General features: G+C 42.0%; 1 protein-coding gene across 3 annotated transcripts; it reads right to left on the bottom strand.

Annotated features, from left to right (window-relative positions):
* Positions 1–821: 821 nt before the first annotated feature.
* On the bottom strand, positions 822–5,698 carry LOC110708200 (eukaryotic peptide chain release factor subunit 1-3-like). Of its 3 annotated transcripts, none has more exons than XM_021886288.1 (5): positions 5,399–5,698; positions 1,914–3,399; positions 1,603–1,813; positions 1,339–1,471; positions 822–1,225 (listed from the first exon to the last, which is right to left on the bottom strand). In XM_021886288.1, the coding sequence occupies exon 2, from the start codon at positions 3,372–3,374 to the stop codon at positions 2,049–2,051; it is 1,326 nt and encodes a 441-aa protein (XP_021741980.1). In that variant the 5' UTR covers positions 3,375–3,399; positions 5,399–5,698; the 3' UTR covers positions 822–1,225; positions 1,339–1,471; positions 1,603–1,813; positions 1,914–2,048. The 3 variants fall into 3 exon arrangements, with proteins under 3 accessions (XP_021741980.1, XP_021741981.1, XP_021741979.1); XM_021886289.1 differs by having other exon boundaries at positions 1,641–1,813; XM_021886287.1 differs by having other exon boundaries at positions 1,664–1,813.
* Between the last annotated feature and the right edge of the window lie 9,408 nt (positions 5,699–15,106).

The raw sequence follows: 15,106 nt of genomic DNA, 5'->3' as shown, positions 1-15,106 counted from the left end.
ATCCAATCGGATGCTGACATGTGGCATCAAAACCCTAATCAGGGAACATGTCTCCCCCACTATAAATAGAGGAATCCTCCTCATTTATTGGGCATTCATAAATACATACACAAAAACCCGAGCATTATTAATTGCGGAATCTCTCTGAATCAGCGAGAAATATCTATTTACCTTCCCTACATTTACCCATCCGTCAATCATACTAACTTGATCGTTTAAGGCGGAACTCCACCCAACCGGAGTTTCATGGTTTTGCAGGTATAGAAGTCAGGCGCGCATACTCCGTATTGTAACTCTCCCGAAGGACTAAAGACACCCGAAACATTAACCATGACTTATTAGATAAAATGACAAATTTATCCCCTTAAGATGTTTGAAATGTTTCTTAAATTGAGAAACTTGTATTTTCTCACTTTTTTGTCCCTCCTTATCTCCTTTTTACTTTTGTCTATTCATCCTCACATTTCCAATTTTTTTTTTTTAAATAACTTGCCTTGAAAATGACCACACGAGGAAAAACTAATTATCAACTATAATTTTTCATGAAAATTTGCTTCCCATAAAACTAATATTTTTTATTGAAAGTGTTTTGACATCAAACCAATCGAAATCTCGATGAAACTTTAAGTATTATTATAAATTTAGATTAAACTAAACACACTCTAGCTCATGCTCAATTTGTCCAACTTGGAGCATTTTCACTATTTTTCAACTATATCTAAAGGTGTTAAAAACTAACTCAAATCGGCCCATTTGACCCCCCAAAAAAAGATAAATATTAAACTTCGACGCCTATGGACACTGAAAGCATCACAAGACCATCAGCACAATAGTCTACTTCCATCAGTTTGAAAAGTAGAAATTTAATTGCACTTCGCCCAGCAAATTAAAATCATACAAATAAACACAGCACAATGCACAAATGAAGTTCATTAGATTTTATTCAAACTAACATATCCAGCAAGCATAGAAACCACGCTCCCAGCCTCATGTCTGTTGCCATCCTCACATAAGAATCATAGCTGCTGGCTCAAAAGGTACCAAAATAAAAAAAAAAAAAAAAAAAAAAAAACTTACGTAGCAAACATCATAACATGCTAAAAACGGGAATGGTCTAGGCTATTCATCAAACCCTGAAACAGTCTAACCAGAGACGAAGTGTTCCGCCTCTTATCGATAGGAAAAATCAAGCCCAAGCATGTAGCCCAACAGTTGATTTGCCCACCTGATACAAAAAAATATAAACTCAGAAGCAAACAAAGTATGAGAAGCCACAATCTTAGAATTATCCTACTAATAGCTGCTTAAAAAAACAGATCACACAGGCTTAGTAACAACCTCACGGAAATTTTACAGCAAACAGAACACATAAAGTTCTGCCTCCTCAGTAAACAAGTGTCGAATGCTGCTGCTTGGCGATATTTGCATCTCCACCTCCCGTCACTTGACCAGAAAGCTCAACAAGATCCATCTGTCAAATAAAAATAGATAAGTAAAGATCTACCTAAAGCTCTAATGCAACAACACCTACTGTTGTTTAAAGAATCTCAAAAAAAAAAAAAAAAACAAAAAAAACAAAAAAAAAAAAAAAAAAAAAAAAACCCTAATTTAATATTGTTGACATCGTGTCATATTCTGACCAAGCAGCAGCTGCCAAACTAACCCCAGCAGCTTGCTCAATGGTGCAAGAGTGGCACATGTGCACTAGTGAGGCAGCAAAGTCTCCATCAAAGGTAGGAAGTTGTCCATGCTGATAAGCACCACTTGCATCTCCACCTTGCATAGCAAGACCAGTGAGTGTAACAAGATCCGCCTGTCAGGAACAACGAATAAAGTATAAAGCTTAACAAGATCCAACTGGTAAGTTGTAATGCAGGATCTATTGTGTAGAGTTAATATCAAAATATCAAAACCTCATTTAATATTGTTGACAACTGGTCACATTTTGACTGAGCAGCAGCTGCCAAACTGACCCCGACAGCTCGTTCACCAGTGCAGGGGATTTTTCCCACCCCCGGCACAGGTAATGAAGAAAAGGAAGTTAATTGCTAGTCAGAATCCTGATAGACTCCTCCATCATCAGAGAACTCATCAAAGGACCTCATGTCCAACTGGTAGCGTAGGATCCCACCTATCCCACCAAAACCACGGCAGAATTGTGACCCTTCTTGTGATTTGTTGGTAACAAATTCAAGAGAACAACCAAAATTCTTATACTCATTAGCAAACCACTCCAACAATGGCATTTGCTCCTGAATTTCCAGATCAGCCCCAGTTTCTGAATCGCGGAAGTTGTTCTGATCAGCCTCCTGCTCCTTGTTCAAGTGTTTGACGATTAACTCACCTGTAACAATATTTTTCAGCTCAAACCTCATTATATCTAAATTCTCCCAAACAATCAGTGTCTCCACTGCACCCATCTCCAAAGCTTTCAGCGTGTCATCCACTCCAAAAACATACTTCCCTGTATCCTGACTAATTTCCTCAAAGTACTTCCCAATCAACTTCTTCTCTTGGATAAACTTCACATTGGCAAGAATTTCAGCAGACAGCTCAATTGCTTGATTGAAACCACTTTCCCCTCCATAAGAAACATCCACAACATTTAGTATCTTTGCTTGAAGCCGAGGATCAAACATGTCTGATTGACTGAGCTCAGTCTTGAAATCAGCAGAACCAGCAAGAATAAGCCCAGAAACATTAGGTTGGCTGGTTTGTGGATTGATGTAAAACTGTGTAGCAAGCTCTGCTGTCTTCCTCACATAATTATGGCGCTTCTCCATTCGAAGACGTGCAAACCGCAGCGCTGACTGACCACCTCGGCCGTGTTTCTTTGGCAAGTCAACGCTAAATTTGTGAAGCACCTCTCTAGTGTTGCCACTAAGAGTCCCAAAAAGGGTTCCATTCCCATCCATCACAATAAACCCAAATTTGTCATCAGATTCAAGCAGTTCATTGAGAGCTTCGGTATGGAACTTGTTGTCACAAAGGTAAAGAGATGCATTGATGGGCTTGAAAGGTTCAAAGTCAATAGTAACTTTCTTTTCTTTGCCATCTTCAGTTATAATTGTACCTGTGTAAAGAACAAGTCCATTGGCGGGCACCCTGTTGTAAAGCTTCAATCTTTGCTGAGCAGATGTGATGGCACCAAGTACAGACTGACGATTAACCCTACTTTTAATATTGGATGCAGTTCCAAATTCATCACCAAGCATTTTGGTAACTCGGGATATTTGATCACGTGGAGGAATGATCAATGATATCATGCTGGTGCCATTTCCTCTCGCAGCTTCCAACGCTTTGATCAACTTCTTGATCTTCCAGATTGCAATGTTCTTGTCGGTTTCTTGACCATCACCAAATGTCATTGTCATTTTGTCAAAACTCTAACAAAAGTATCTGTGAACAAGTTGTAAACTTCAGTAGGTGCACCACAGGAAGAAAAAGGTCACTGCCAAGGCAGCTGGTATAATGTACTCCTCTCTCTCTCTTGTTGAGGTTAAGCAAAAATAAGAGAAACAAAGTCAAGCCATTTAATTAATTGTACAACAGTCCCTGACCTCTAGAATTACTATTCCAATGCGGCTTCAAAAATCATTAAACAGCTAATTAATGAATTTTAGGTATCAGTTGGAGTTTTAAAACAGAAAAAAATCAGGAAAGGTTGGGTCTTTCAACTAAAAAGGCCCAAAATACTTATCAAGGAGGCATCACCATTTTATGAAGTGGTTTGGTTTGGTGTAAAAACTATCCATTTACAATTACTTCCTCTTGTTGTTAGGAAGCAAACAAAAGAAATCGGCTAGGAATTGTATTTTCCCTTGAAATAATGTTTTATTCCATAAAAATATTTTTTCATCGAAATATTTTCAACCAAACCAAACAAAGGCACAGATCAACTCAAGACGTAGAAACATAGTAACAATATAGATATAGACTATAGAGTGATCCGAAAACAAATACAAAAATCACAGTTGGTCAAAATAATTTTTTAAAGAGCACAACTGTTATTGAATCTACAAGCACGCAAACAGCAAAAGCAGACAAATGTAAATTCATCTGCAATCAGCGAAGATGCAATCAACTTATCAACTATCATAATCACCCATATAAATATACACCAAATCATATGTATATGCAAGGATTACACCAGTCACATCATTCAAAGTCACCAGTTTCTCTTTATACTACTTGATCAAAGAGTGAAATCAGTACAAAGTCTTATATATAAAGCCATTGTCTTTCTTGAGTTTCTTCAGGACTTCCAACTAGTTAATTTATTCCCAAAATGGAGTTCAATTATCATTTAGGGACTAATGAATTCTTGTTGTACATGTAGTATAGGAGTTCATTGATGATAAGAAAGCATTCCTTGGTCCCATCCTTATCAAAAACTTATTCCCATGTAACATATTGCAGGGGAAAAAATAATCCTTTCTAATCATCAAAAATAATTTCGGTGAATGGAAGTTGCTTATTTTCTTCTTTTCATAAAGGCAATTAGCCAAGTTTTGATACAGGTACTAAATTAAACAACCAACAAATACAAAGGTGACTAAACATACAATAGAAATCTTTCTTGAGTTCGATTCGGGAGTCAGTCAGTTGGTTTTGAGAGAAAGATTAGATTGAGTTAATAGTCTTGATATTCGAATTATATATGGCCTGATTTCTTAACATTATTGATTTCTGCGACGAAAGCGCAATTCTTTACTTGATTGTTCGATTTGGAGGTCAGATGGTTTTGAGGTAAAGATAAGGTTGTATTGAATATTCTCAATTTAAAATCGTGAGCATATAAATATTTAGATCTACTGTATCACATATTCAGCTAGTAAATAATTAGTATCATCATAATTAATTCCAAACAGACACTCCACGTATCCTCTAAAATGAATTCTCTAATATAAGAATCACCAACAAAATTATCATCACCAACAGAATAGAAGAATTAAATAACACAACACAAACAACTTGATCAATCAGAAACCCACCAAATTTCATAAAATCCAAACAAGGACAAAAACAAATATATTCACATCATAAAAACATATTTAATAAAAATAAAAAAATAAAAAAAAAAAACAACAACAACAACAACAAATTAATTACTTAATTAAATACAAAATAATTTATTTTTTTAACATTTTGTCGTAATAATTAAAAAAAAATCATAAACATTCAATTACGCAAAAAGAATCAAAACATCAATTATTTAACTAAAAAATCACTTATCTAAGATAAATCATTGACAATTACGATAAAAAAAAATATCAAAACATCAAACAATTCAACAACAGAAATCATTTATCAAACATGATCATAGACAATTACGATAAAAAAAAAAGAATCAAAACATCAATAAATTCAAAAACAAACAAGAGAAAGAGAGAAATACCCGAAAGATAAGTTGCGTGGAAGATCGATCAAATGATCGATCAAGAAAACCCTAAGCAATGAAAAATGTTAGTTTGGCCTCTTTTTTCTCTCAAAAAATGCGGTGGTAGAGAAATAATATTTGTTTTTTTTTTTTTTGAGAAGAGAGAAATAATATTTGTTGGGAAAGAGTGAGTTTGAATTTATAAGGAATAAGGAGGTCGAGAAATTCCCGTCAAAAAAAAAAAGGAGGTCGAGAAATTTCTGAGTAGAAAGACGTAAGAGGTGTTTACTGTGGCAAGGACATGTATGTAAAATGTATTGTTACACGCGGATTAATATGGTCGACTCTACACATTTCATAAATTTTGGAATAAATACTTTTCACCTTTTGGACTATTCCGCTTAATTGGTGATAGAGGTGATCAAAGGGCGGGTGCCATGGCAACCGTTTGCTCGGGTCGAGTTTCGGACTGAAAATTGCTTGTATAAACCCATAACGTAGGTTAGACAATACAAATTTTTCCCTACACTCATGTGCAGGCAGCACTATCTGCACCCCCTCTCTCCGCGTCATTTTAAAGTTTTTCAGCTTCGGATCACATGTAAACTGATTAATGTTATATACTTCCTCCGTTTTTTATTTATAGCATCATAAGGACTTTTACACTATACACATAATCTTCTTTGACCATCTTTTGTGATTTATTCATAAAGAAAAATATAGTCATGTGGGATGTAGTTAGATTCGTCTCAAAATCTACTTTTCAAATATCAAATTTTTATAATTTTTACAAAAATATAATTAAAGATGTTGATAGTCAAAGTAATGCATTGGCAAGCGTGAAATCTAGGGGTGGCAACGAATTAGATTCGGATCGGGTGGAGCTTCACCCGCATCCATTATTCCAATTGCTCCATCAATATCTGTTTAGGGTAAAAATACCCTATGCCACGTGGCCCAATAGCATGATGACACGTGGCAGCCCACCAGAGGCCCAACGGGATCCAACCGGATGCTGACACGTGGCATTGTACCCCCAATGGGGGAGCAGATCTCCATCTGCTATAAATAGAGGAAATTCCTCATTTATTACGGATTCATAAATTCATTCATAAATACATACACCAAAAAACCAAGCAATATTAATTGCGGAATCTCTCTGAATCAGGGAGAAAAACCCATTTACTTTCCGCACTTTTACCCATCCGGAACCATACTAACTTGATCGTCGGAGGCGGAACTCCACCCAACCGGAGTTTCGTGGTTTTGCAGGTAGAAACGTCAGGCGCGCATACTCAGGATTGTAACTCTCCCGAGGGACTCTAAAAAAGCCCAAAATATTTGGCCCTTTACAAAGCAGTCAAGCGGTTGGAACCCTATTTTTTGGCTCGTCTAGTGATTGTCTATACTGACCAGCCACTCAAGCGTCCAACGACTACTATAGAGTCATCCGACAGAATGATTAAGTGGGCCGTGAAATACAAAGCCTGGAGATAACTTTTGAACCTAGGCGGGCAGTGAAAGGTCAAGAGTTTGCCGACTTCATTGTCGAAATGACCAGGCTAGTATAGCCGGAAAATACTGATCAGGTTTGGAAGTTATTCGTAGACGGTAGTTCTACAATGAACGTCTGTGGTGCAGGCGTAATTTGCAAATCTCCGAAAGGGGATACATATGAATATGCACTGTGGTTCAAGTTTCAAGCTTCAAACGATGAAGCTGAGTATGAGGCCCTTCTAGCTAGTATACGCATGTGTAAGGCAGCAGGGGCAAGGGAAGTTGACGCCTGCTCAGATTCTCAACTGATTGTTAGCTAATTCAATGGTGACTATGAGGCCACCCATCCGGCAATGATTAAGTACCTGCAGGCGGTCAAAGAGGAGGCTAGGACACTTGATGACTTTCATCTAAGTCAGGTGCCCCGGTCAGAGAACAATCAGGCGGATGCATTGTCTAAACTGGCCTCATCCGTCACTTGTGATACGCCTAGGTCAGTCTTTTGGGAGGTTATGGAAAAAAGAAGCATTGAACATGATCCCATTGGTGTTCTAGACCGAAGCTCTACCTGGATGGACCCTATCCGAGATTATTTGGTAGACGACACTCTGCCGGATGCCCCTTCAGAGGCGGCAGCATTGAAGAAGCGATCTTTGAGCTTCGAAATGTACAAGGGGGAGCTCTTCAAAAAGGGTTACCTCTAGCCGTTGCTGAAGTGTGTTACCCCTGAAAGGGGAAAAGAGGTGCTAGAGGATATGCATGCGGGCTTTTGTGCATCACACATAGGCGACAGAACTCTAGCAAAGAGGGCCAGGCGACAAGGCTACTTTTGGCCCACTCTTGAGGCAAACACCATAAAATTGGTGAAGAAGTGTGACAAGTGCCAGAGGTTTGGCCGGCTCATACAACGTCCGGCAACAGACCTGACGGTTATCTACAGCCCGGTTTCATTTGCAAAATGGGGCATGGACATCTTAGGGCCATATACGCTTGCCACAGGCGAGCGAAGATACATTCTGGTGGCTGTAGACTACTTCACCAAATGGGTTGAGGCAGAGGCGGTCAAAGGCATCAAGAGAAAGGATGTCATCTCCTTCATTTGGAAGAACATCATCACCTGGTTTGGGGTTCCTATGTCTATGGTTTTTGACAACGGTCCTCAGTTTGAAAACGCCTACCCTCAAGAGTTGGTTGGGATATCAGGGGATCACACATTGTTTTGCATCCGTTGGCCGACCCCAAGCAGACGGTCAAGTTGAAGCCATCAACAAGCTCATCTCAGACGACATAAAAAAGAAGATTGAAAGAGCTGGCGGTCTTTGGGCGGATGAGTTACCTCACGTACTTTGGGCCATCAGAACAACTGAAAAGGGGGCAACCGGTGAAACCCCGTTTCTCATGACATACGACACTGAAGTCGTCCTGCCAATTGAACTTTTTGAGCCAACACTCCGAGTCATGCTTTATGATGAAGAGGCTAATTGGGAGGCCATGCGTCTTGCATTGGATTCACTCCCGGAGCATAGGGGCAATGCCGCCTTGCGTTATGAGATATACCGTCTGAGAATGACGAGGGCCTACAACAAAAGAGTACACAAGCGGCCCCTCAAATTGGGGACTTTGTGCTACGTAAGATGGAGGCAACCGGTAGGGCGAATGAACAAGGAAAGCTAACCCCTAATTGGAAAGGCCCCTACCAAATTTTTGAAGAAGTTAGAGGCGGCACCTACTGCCTGGAAACACCAGACGACAGGCAGCTAGCCAGAAACTGGAATGTAGATAACTTGAAAAAGTACTACTTCTAAGGAGTTGTAAATATTTTTGTAAATAGAGTATATTAATGAAAAGAATACTTTATTTCAATTGTTTCTGTATAAAGTCCCATGTGTAATGTACAGCTGGGCATCTTCTAAGTCCCATGTGCAATGCACAACCGGGCACCTTCTAAGTCCCATGTGCAATGCACAACCGGGCATCTTCTAAGTCCCACCAGTGCAATGCACCACCGGGCACCCGTTTGCTCAAAATGAGAAGGCTAAGTACTTAACTTAGCTATTCAAAAGGCCCAAGGCCAGCATATTTTAAACCGCCTGCTTTAAGCTTGAGCAGGCATCCGGCGACGCCCATTCGGGTGAAATTGTCGAAGAGAACATCTCCCTTCCGGGTGGTACATTGTTCAACGCGTCATAAACTCAAATGGCTTTAACCGATTAGGTTAAAGATAACCCATGCCTGTTCGAATGACCTATCGCAATCAAGATACACCTGGTTATTGCCCCAAGGCAATACAGACGGTGAATTAAATCTTGTTAAGCAGCCGGCTTTTGCCAAAAAGCACCCCAACTGGCTCCCGCTTCCATGCTGAAGTTCGCCCCTGTTGACTTCAAAATGCACATGGCTAACCGCCCCAAGGCAATACAACCGATGAATTATATCATAGATTGCAACTGGCTATTGCCCCAAGGTAATACACATGGTGAAATCAACCTTGATCAGCAGCCAGCTTTAGCCAAAAAGCACCCCAGTTGGCCCAAGCTCCCATACGTAAGGTCAAACCTTGTTGACCTCAGCATCCACCTGGCTATTGCCCCAAGGTAATACAGGCGGTAATCTATATTTTAGTACGCAACCGGCTTTTGCGAAGAAGCGTTACAACCGGCTAAGATTTCAAAAAAAAAAAAAAAAAACCCTTGTCGCATAACTAGTAATGGTTTGAAATGCATACGTTCGCCCCAAGGCTGCCTGCATGCCACCAACGGCACTATCAGGTACCCAAGCGGTAACCTGCAGCCGGGCAAGCGCGTAACCTGAGTTTGATTCAGCCGGCGCAGCCGACATATTCAACTTGGATCAATCCTGTTGTAAAACGGTCAAGGACCGCCTATTCGTTCATCCGGATGATTATGGACGGTTGCTTGATTAGAGTTGGTAACTATAAGTAAACATCCATCCAGGGGCAGTCAGAGCCAATGCATTCGGTATATAGCAAGATATTTCATTCACAGCAAAATTGCAAAAATTGAAGCAAAAAAGAAGTGAAATGAACAAAGCAAATTGACACAATCGGCATATATATATATATAAATTAAAAATTTAAATGTTAACCGGACCTCCGTCCGATGAAAAGTGATGCATAAATACACGGCTCGTAGGATGGATGAAAAGTAGGAGTTGAAAAAAGTAGTTTAGCTGCTGCTACTATTGTTGTTGTTGCTCCGGCTGCTGGCCTTGACCGGCATTAGGGGCATCTTGGGTCTTCTGTGGTTGGGCTTCTTTTGCCCCACCCGGCACTTCTTCCTGTTCCTGCTCATCCCCTATGCCGACCCACCCCTCGAAGGGTGCCGGCTGCTGAAGCCCGAGCACTTGAGCATCAAATACCTCTGTAGCGTATCTGTACCTCAAGTTGAAGAAAGCATAGTCGGTGTTCGGGTGGATCATGGACCATGCCATCTTCATGTGTGCTTTGTAGTCACGCTCATTCTCGATGACCAGCTGGTTCTGTTCAGCCGACAGCTGGTCCAGATGCTCCTTTTTTGTCCTTACCAGCTCGTCCTTCAACCAGGTGACCTCATTTTTTAGCTCAGCATTCTCCTTGTCTGCCTCCCCCAAGGCTTTGACATCAGCCTTGAGTTTGTCAACTTGGAGTTTCTAGTCGGCAGCATTCTGGTTGGTTGTATCAGCAGCAGCCGTAAGCTCCCGGATGAGTTCCTCTTGTTTCATATCCTGGGCTTTAGTTTGGATTTCAAGCATTAAGGAGTTGTATTGACAAACATCAATTAATTCGGTTGCCCGTTTCTGGGCATCCCTTACCTCCTCTTGCTTCTTCCGCAAGGGGGTTTTTATCCCATCAACCCTTAGCATTACCTGCAACGTCAACCAGAAAAGAAGTTAGTTAAGTTAACAACTGAAAATTAGAAAAATTGCCCAAAAATACCCCATCCGGCAATTAGGAATATTGCCAAAAAGTATTCCCAACCGGTATTTTACCTCAGCCAGCAGTAAGGTGATGCGGTCAAGGTTGACCTGGTAGACACCCGGTACCGCGTCCTTCTCGGACCAGGTGAGGGTCCTCAGCATTCTCTTGGCGTAATTTTGCATATCCAGACAACGAGAATCAGTATCTGCATCATGAGATATATTTGTTAAGTGTTGGGCATAAGCGGCTCCTATATTCAGCCGACATCCGGAAGAATCCCCCGACTGAGAAGCTTGGGACTTGACTCAAATAGGCCCAAGCGGCTAGGGTGGGTCAAAAGGTAAGTCCGTACCTTCGTTTTCTGGCTAAGGGGTGATACCACCCCCAGCCGCATTTGAGCCGGATGCAACAACAATCACCAGGCCAGTGGGAGCCGCAGGCTCCTTAGATCCGGCCTCAGCTGGCCCTGAGCTTAAACCCAGGCTTTGCAGACTTTTGCCTGCGGTTGTGGGCCTTTCAGGAGCCGGTGTTCTACTGGCTGATGTTGGGGCAGGGCCGCTTGAGACCCTCTGCCTCTGTGAAGCCGGATGAGGGATTTCCTCCCCCGGCCTCCTCACCATCTGCCTTAAGGAGCGAGGGACGTTCGGGCTTCCCGTCTGCAAAATATAGCAAAGCAACAAGTTAGAATCAAAATTATTTGCAAGACATATAGACGGTTAAGTATTAGCCAGTGCTTACCCCACCGCCTCTGGCCTCAAGTTAGGCCCGTTTCTGCCCGAGCTGCTCCCTCCTTATTTCGGCGGCTGACTTAGCCGGAGTTTTCTCTGGTGGAGTCATCTCAATTCCTTCTCTGCAAAATAGTAAGAAAGAAAAATGTCAGGAGCATTCAAACACCATACAGGCGACATAAATCGCCGATTAAGCAGTAAACCTTTGTCCCAAAAGGTATTAAGATCGCAGGCGGAAAGGAACGCCTCGTCTCTGAACTAGTCCGGATGAGGGACCTAGAATTTGGGGACAATGATTTGTGTCCCATCATCCAATGGCATTGTAGTCTTTTTGAACAACCTCGGCTCCATAATGGAATCCCAAGCTTAAGCCGGAATCCTTGGGAGGGGACATTTCTTTCCCAGAAAAACCGGGTTCTTGTTGTAGATGGGGAAGAGACAAAATAAAACTTGCTCTTCCAGCTAGTCCACTTGGAGGGCTTCTCCAAGGTCATCATATATTCCGGATGCGTGGTGAGTGTGTACCACACATTCCAACCGCCTGGGGCACGACTCAGGTAGTGCATGTGCGTGAACGCCTCCCAGCTAGGCGTCACGTCCTACATCTCGCAGGCGGCGATATATCCCAAAATATTCACCTAAGAGTTGGGTGTGAGTTGCCAGACGCCAAGGTCGTAACCCCTTAGAATGGCTTTGATTGTTTTGTGAAGGGGAAACCGGAGGCCGGCTTTGAATAATTATCGGCATTTTTCAGGTCGTCATCCAAGACGACGGTTGCATCAACAGGCAGGACGCCGACCTCCCTGCCGGCCCCTATTGGGCGCTTCTCCAAAAAAGCCGGGAGGGTTGCGTTTAACGTCACAACATCTTGGGCGCTCATGTGCGCCTTCGTTAGATTATTTATCGAAGGCCACTTATATGCCTCCTCTTTCTCTTGAGGGGCATCCGGCGTCATTGTAGACTCAGAAGATCTGGCTTCACGATCGGTTTCCTCACCGCTTGAGCTCTCTGATTCTTCAAGAATCTCATCACCGGGCGTACTCGGCACGTCCAGTTGGTCAAAAGGAACATCCTCAACCGGATTTCCGGCTGAATCATCTGATTGGTACTCGGGGTCAACAGCCGTTTTCCTTGTCCGAGCCATTCTGTCCTACACATGAACAGAGATGGTCGGATTCGTAGAAGAGTAAGGGTGGTCCACACACCCCCAAACGGCATCCCCAGTCCTAGATTCAGCCGTATCCGGTGATCGGTTGACAACTGCCCTAGGCTGTGCCGTGTGTGTATTGGGAGAGTCCATTATTCTCTAACAACCTATACAACTGGTAAACTCAAAAGGTTACAAGGGGGCAAAGGTGATACCTTGAATTTTTCCCTAAATGTGGCTTGAAGATGCCACTAGCGGAGAAGTCCGGTTGTGTATGAAAAGTTGAAGCACAAAACAAACAGTAAGGCATTTTGGAAGAAAATCACTCAAAGATACCCTAGACGGTATCACAACAGCTTGCTCAAAAATACCCCAGGCGGTATGAATGAAGATTGCTCAAAAGTCCCCCAAACGGTGTTAAGACCGGTTGAGGGCCCTATGAATGCGAATTAAAAGTGGCTCAAAGATGCCCCAGGCGATATAAAGACCGACTGTAGGTCTATACAAGGTAAATTATGAATGTTGCTCAGAAATGCCTCAGAAGGATAACCCAAACGGTATCCGTAGAGAATCGCTCAAAGACCCCCCAGACGGCATAAGGACCGGCTGAGGGTCTTACAAATGTAAGTCAAGAGCGAGTTATGAAGAAAATTGCTCGAGCATACCCCAGACGGTATAAGCCCGGCTGAGGGTATAATGGATGCAAGATTTGAAGGTCTTTTGTAAAAAGATACCTCAGACGGTCCATAACCGCCCGTGGGTCTAGCTTTGAAGATCAATTCTTTGAAGATGCCCTTGGCGGAATATTTACGGCTGAGGGTCTACTGATGCAAAAATGAAGACTAGTCTGAAGATGCCCCAAACGGCATGTAACCGTCTATGGGTCTATTGAATACAACCCCTTGAAGACAATTGTTCAGAGATGCCATAGGCGGTATATCACCGTCTGTGGGCCTATGGATTGCATTCTTGGAAAGTACATAGTTTGAAGATACCTCAGACGGTCCATAACCGTCTGAGGGTCTATTTTTTAAGACCATGGTTTGAAGATACCCCAGACGGTCTAAACCATCTGTGGGTCTACCAAATGCAAGACATGAAAGAAAGGGCTTAAGGTGCCCCAAACGGTGTAAGACCGTCTGTGGTTCTACTCAAATCAAGAGAAAATCAAGAGTTAGACAGTACCTAAATAAGTTGATTGAAGAAGCACTCAATCGGTATCCAGATGCGTTCGAAAGAGGAAGCTGGTTGCACAAAGAGTAGCCGGTATTAGAGCTCTCAAGAAATTTTTGCAAAGTTTTGTAAAGTGAAGAGAAGAGAGGGGGTTGTCTCTATTTATAGGAAAACCCAGAAGGCGAACCGCCACCTTCTGCTTCAACCTTTCAAAATTCAAATTCAAGAGAGAGGCGGGAAGTAGACCAACCGTTTCCTCCCCAGTATCTGACACCTGCCATAGGTGACATGTGGCTAAGCCACGTCACACCTGTGAAGGGCAAATGTTTTGGGTAAAAATACCCTATGCCACGTGGCCCAGTAGCATTTGACACATGGCAGCCCACCAGAGGCCCAACGGGATCCAATCGGATGCTGACACGTGGCATTGTACCCCTAATGGGGGAGTAGATCTCCATCTGCTATAAATAGAGGAAATTCCTCATTTATTACGGATTCATAAGTTCACTCATAAATACATACACCAAAAAACCGAGCAATATTAATTGCGGAATCTCTCTGAATTAGGGAGAAAAACCCATTTACTTTCCGCACTTTTACCCATCCGGAATCATACTTACTTGATCGTCGGAGGCGGAACTCCACCCAACTTAAGTTTCGTGGTTTTACAGGTACAGACGTCAGGCGCACATACTCAGGATTGTAACTCTGCCGAGAGACTCCAAAAAACCCCGAAACAACATCCATCCGTCATCCGCTTCAACCATCGTCTATATCCGTCCGTCCATCATCCGCGGATGAAACGGGTGGAGCGGACGACTAATGGATGAACATTTAAAGTGAAAAAAAAATCTACATAAACTCTAATATTCGATTATTTATACAAATTTTTTTATTTTATTAATAATAAAAAAGGAAACAATAACAACATATTGTTTGAAAAAATTAATTTGCAACAAAAAAAAAGTAAATTTCATGCACAATTTTCATATTTTATTTTTAAAATTTTTGGAAAAAAAAGTAATTTAATATATGTTGAACAGTTAGGTGGATGGTTAGCGGGTGAAGAATAGTTCCTGAGAGTGAGGAACTCCAGGTTTGACTAGCAAGGAACACTCGCAATACTAATCGGAATAGCTTTTGATTAGCAAAGGAACACTTGCAATGGTAATCAAGGATTGGTATGGTTAGAGTTGAACACACACTCTACTAACCGTAAGACAAGCTAACCCCAAACACTCCGAGTTAAGCTCACAAACTCGAGT

The sequence above is a fragment of the Chenopodium quinoa genome, unplaced genomic scaffold (assembly GCF_001683475.1).
Source record: "Chenopodium quinoa cultivar QQ74 unplaced genomic scaffold, ASM168347v1, whole genome shotgun sequence".
In the NCBI taxonomy this organism is placed as follows: Eukaryota; Viridiplantae; Streptophyta; class Magnoliopsida; order Caryophyllales; family Amaranthaceae; genus Chenopodium; species Chenopodium quinoa.
This window is presented reverse-complemented; position numbering and strand designations above follow the sequence as displayed.

What these genes read in the sequence shown, in the direction of transcription:
- LOC110708200 (XM_021886288.1), bottom strand. Translation starts at nt 3,374, where the DNA reads ATGACAATGACATTTGGTGATGGTCAAGAAACCGACAAGAACATTGCA.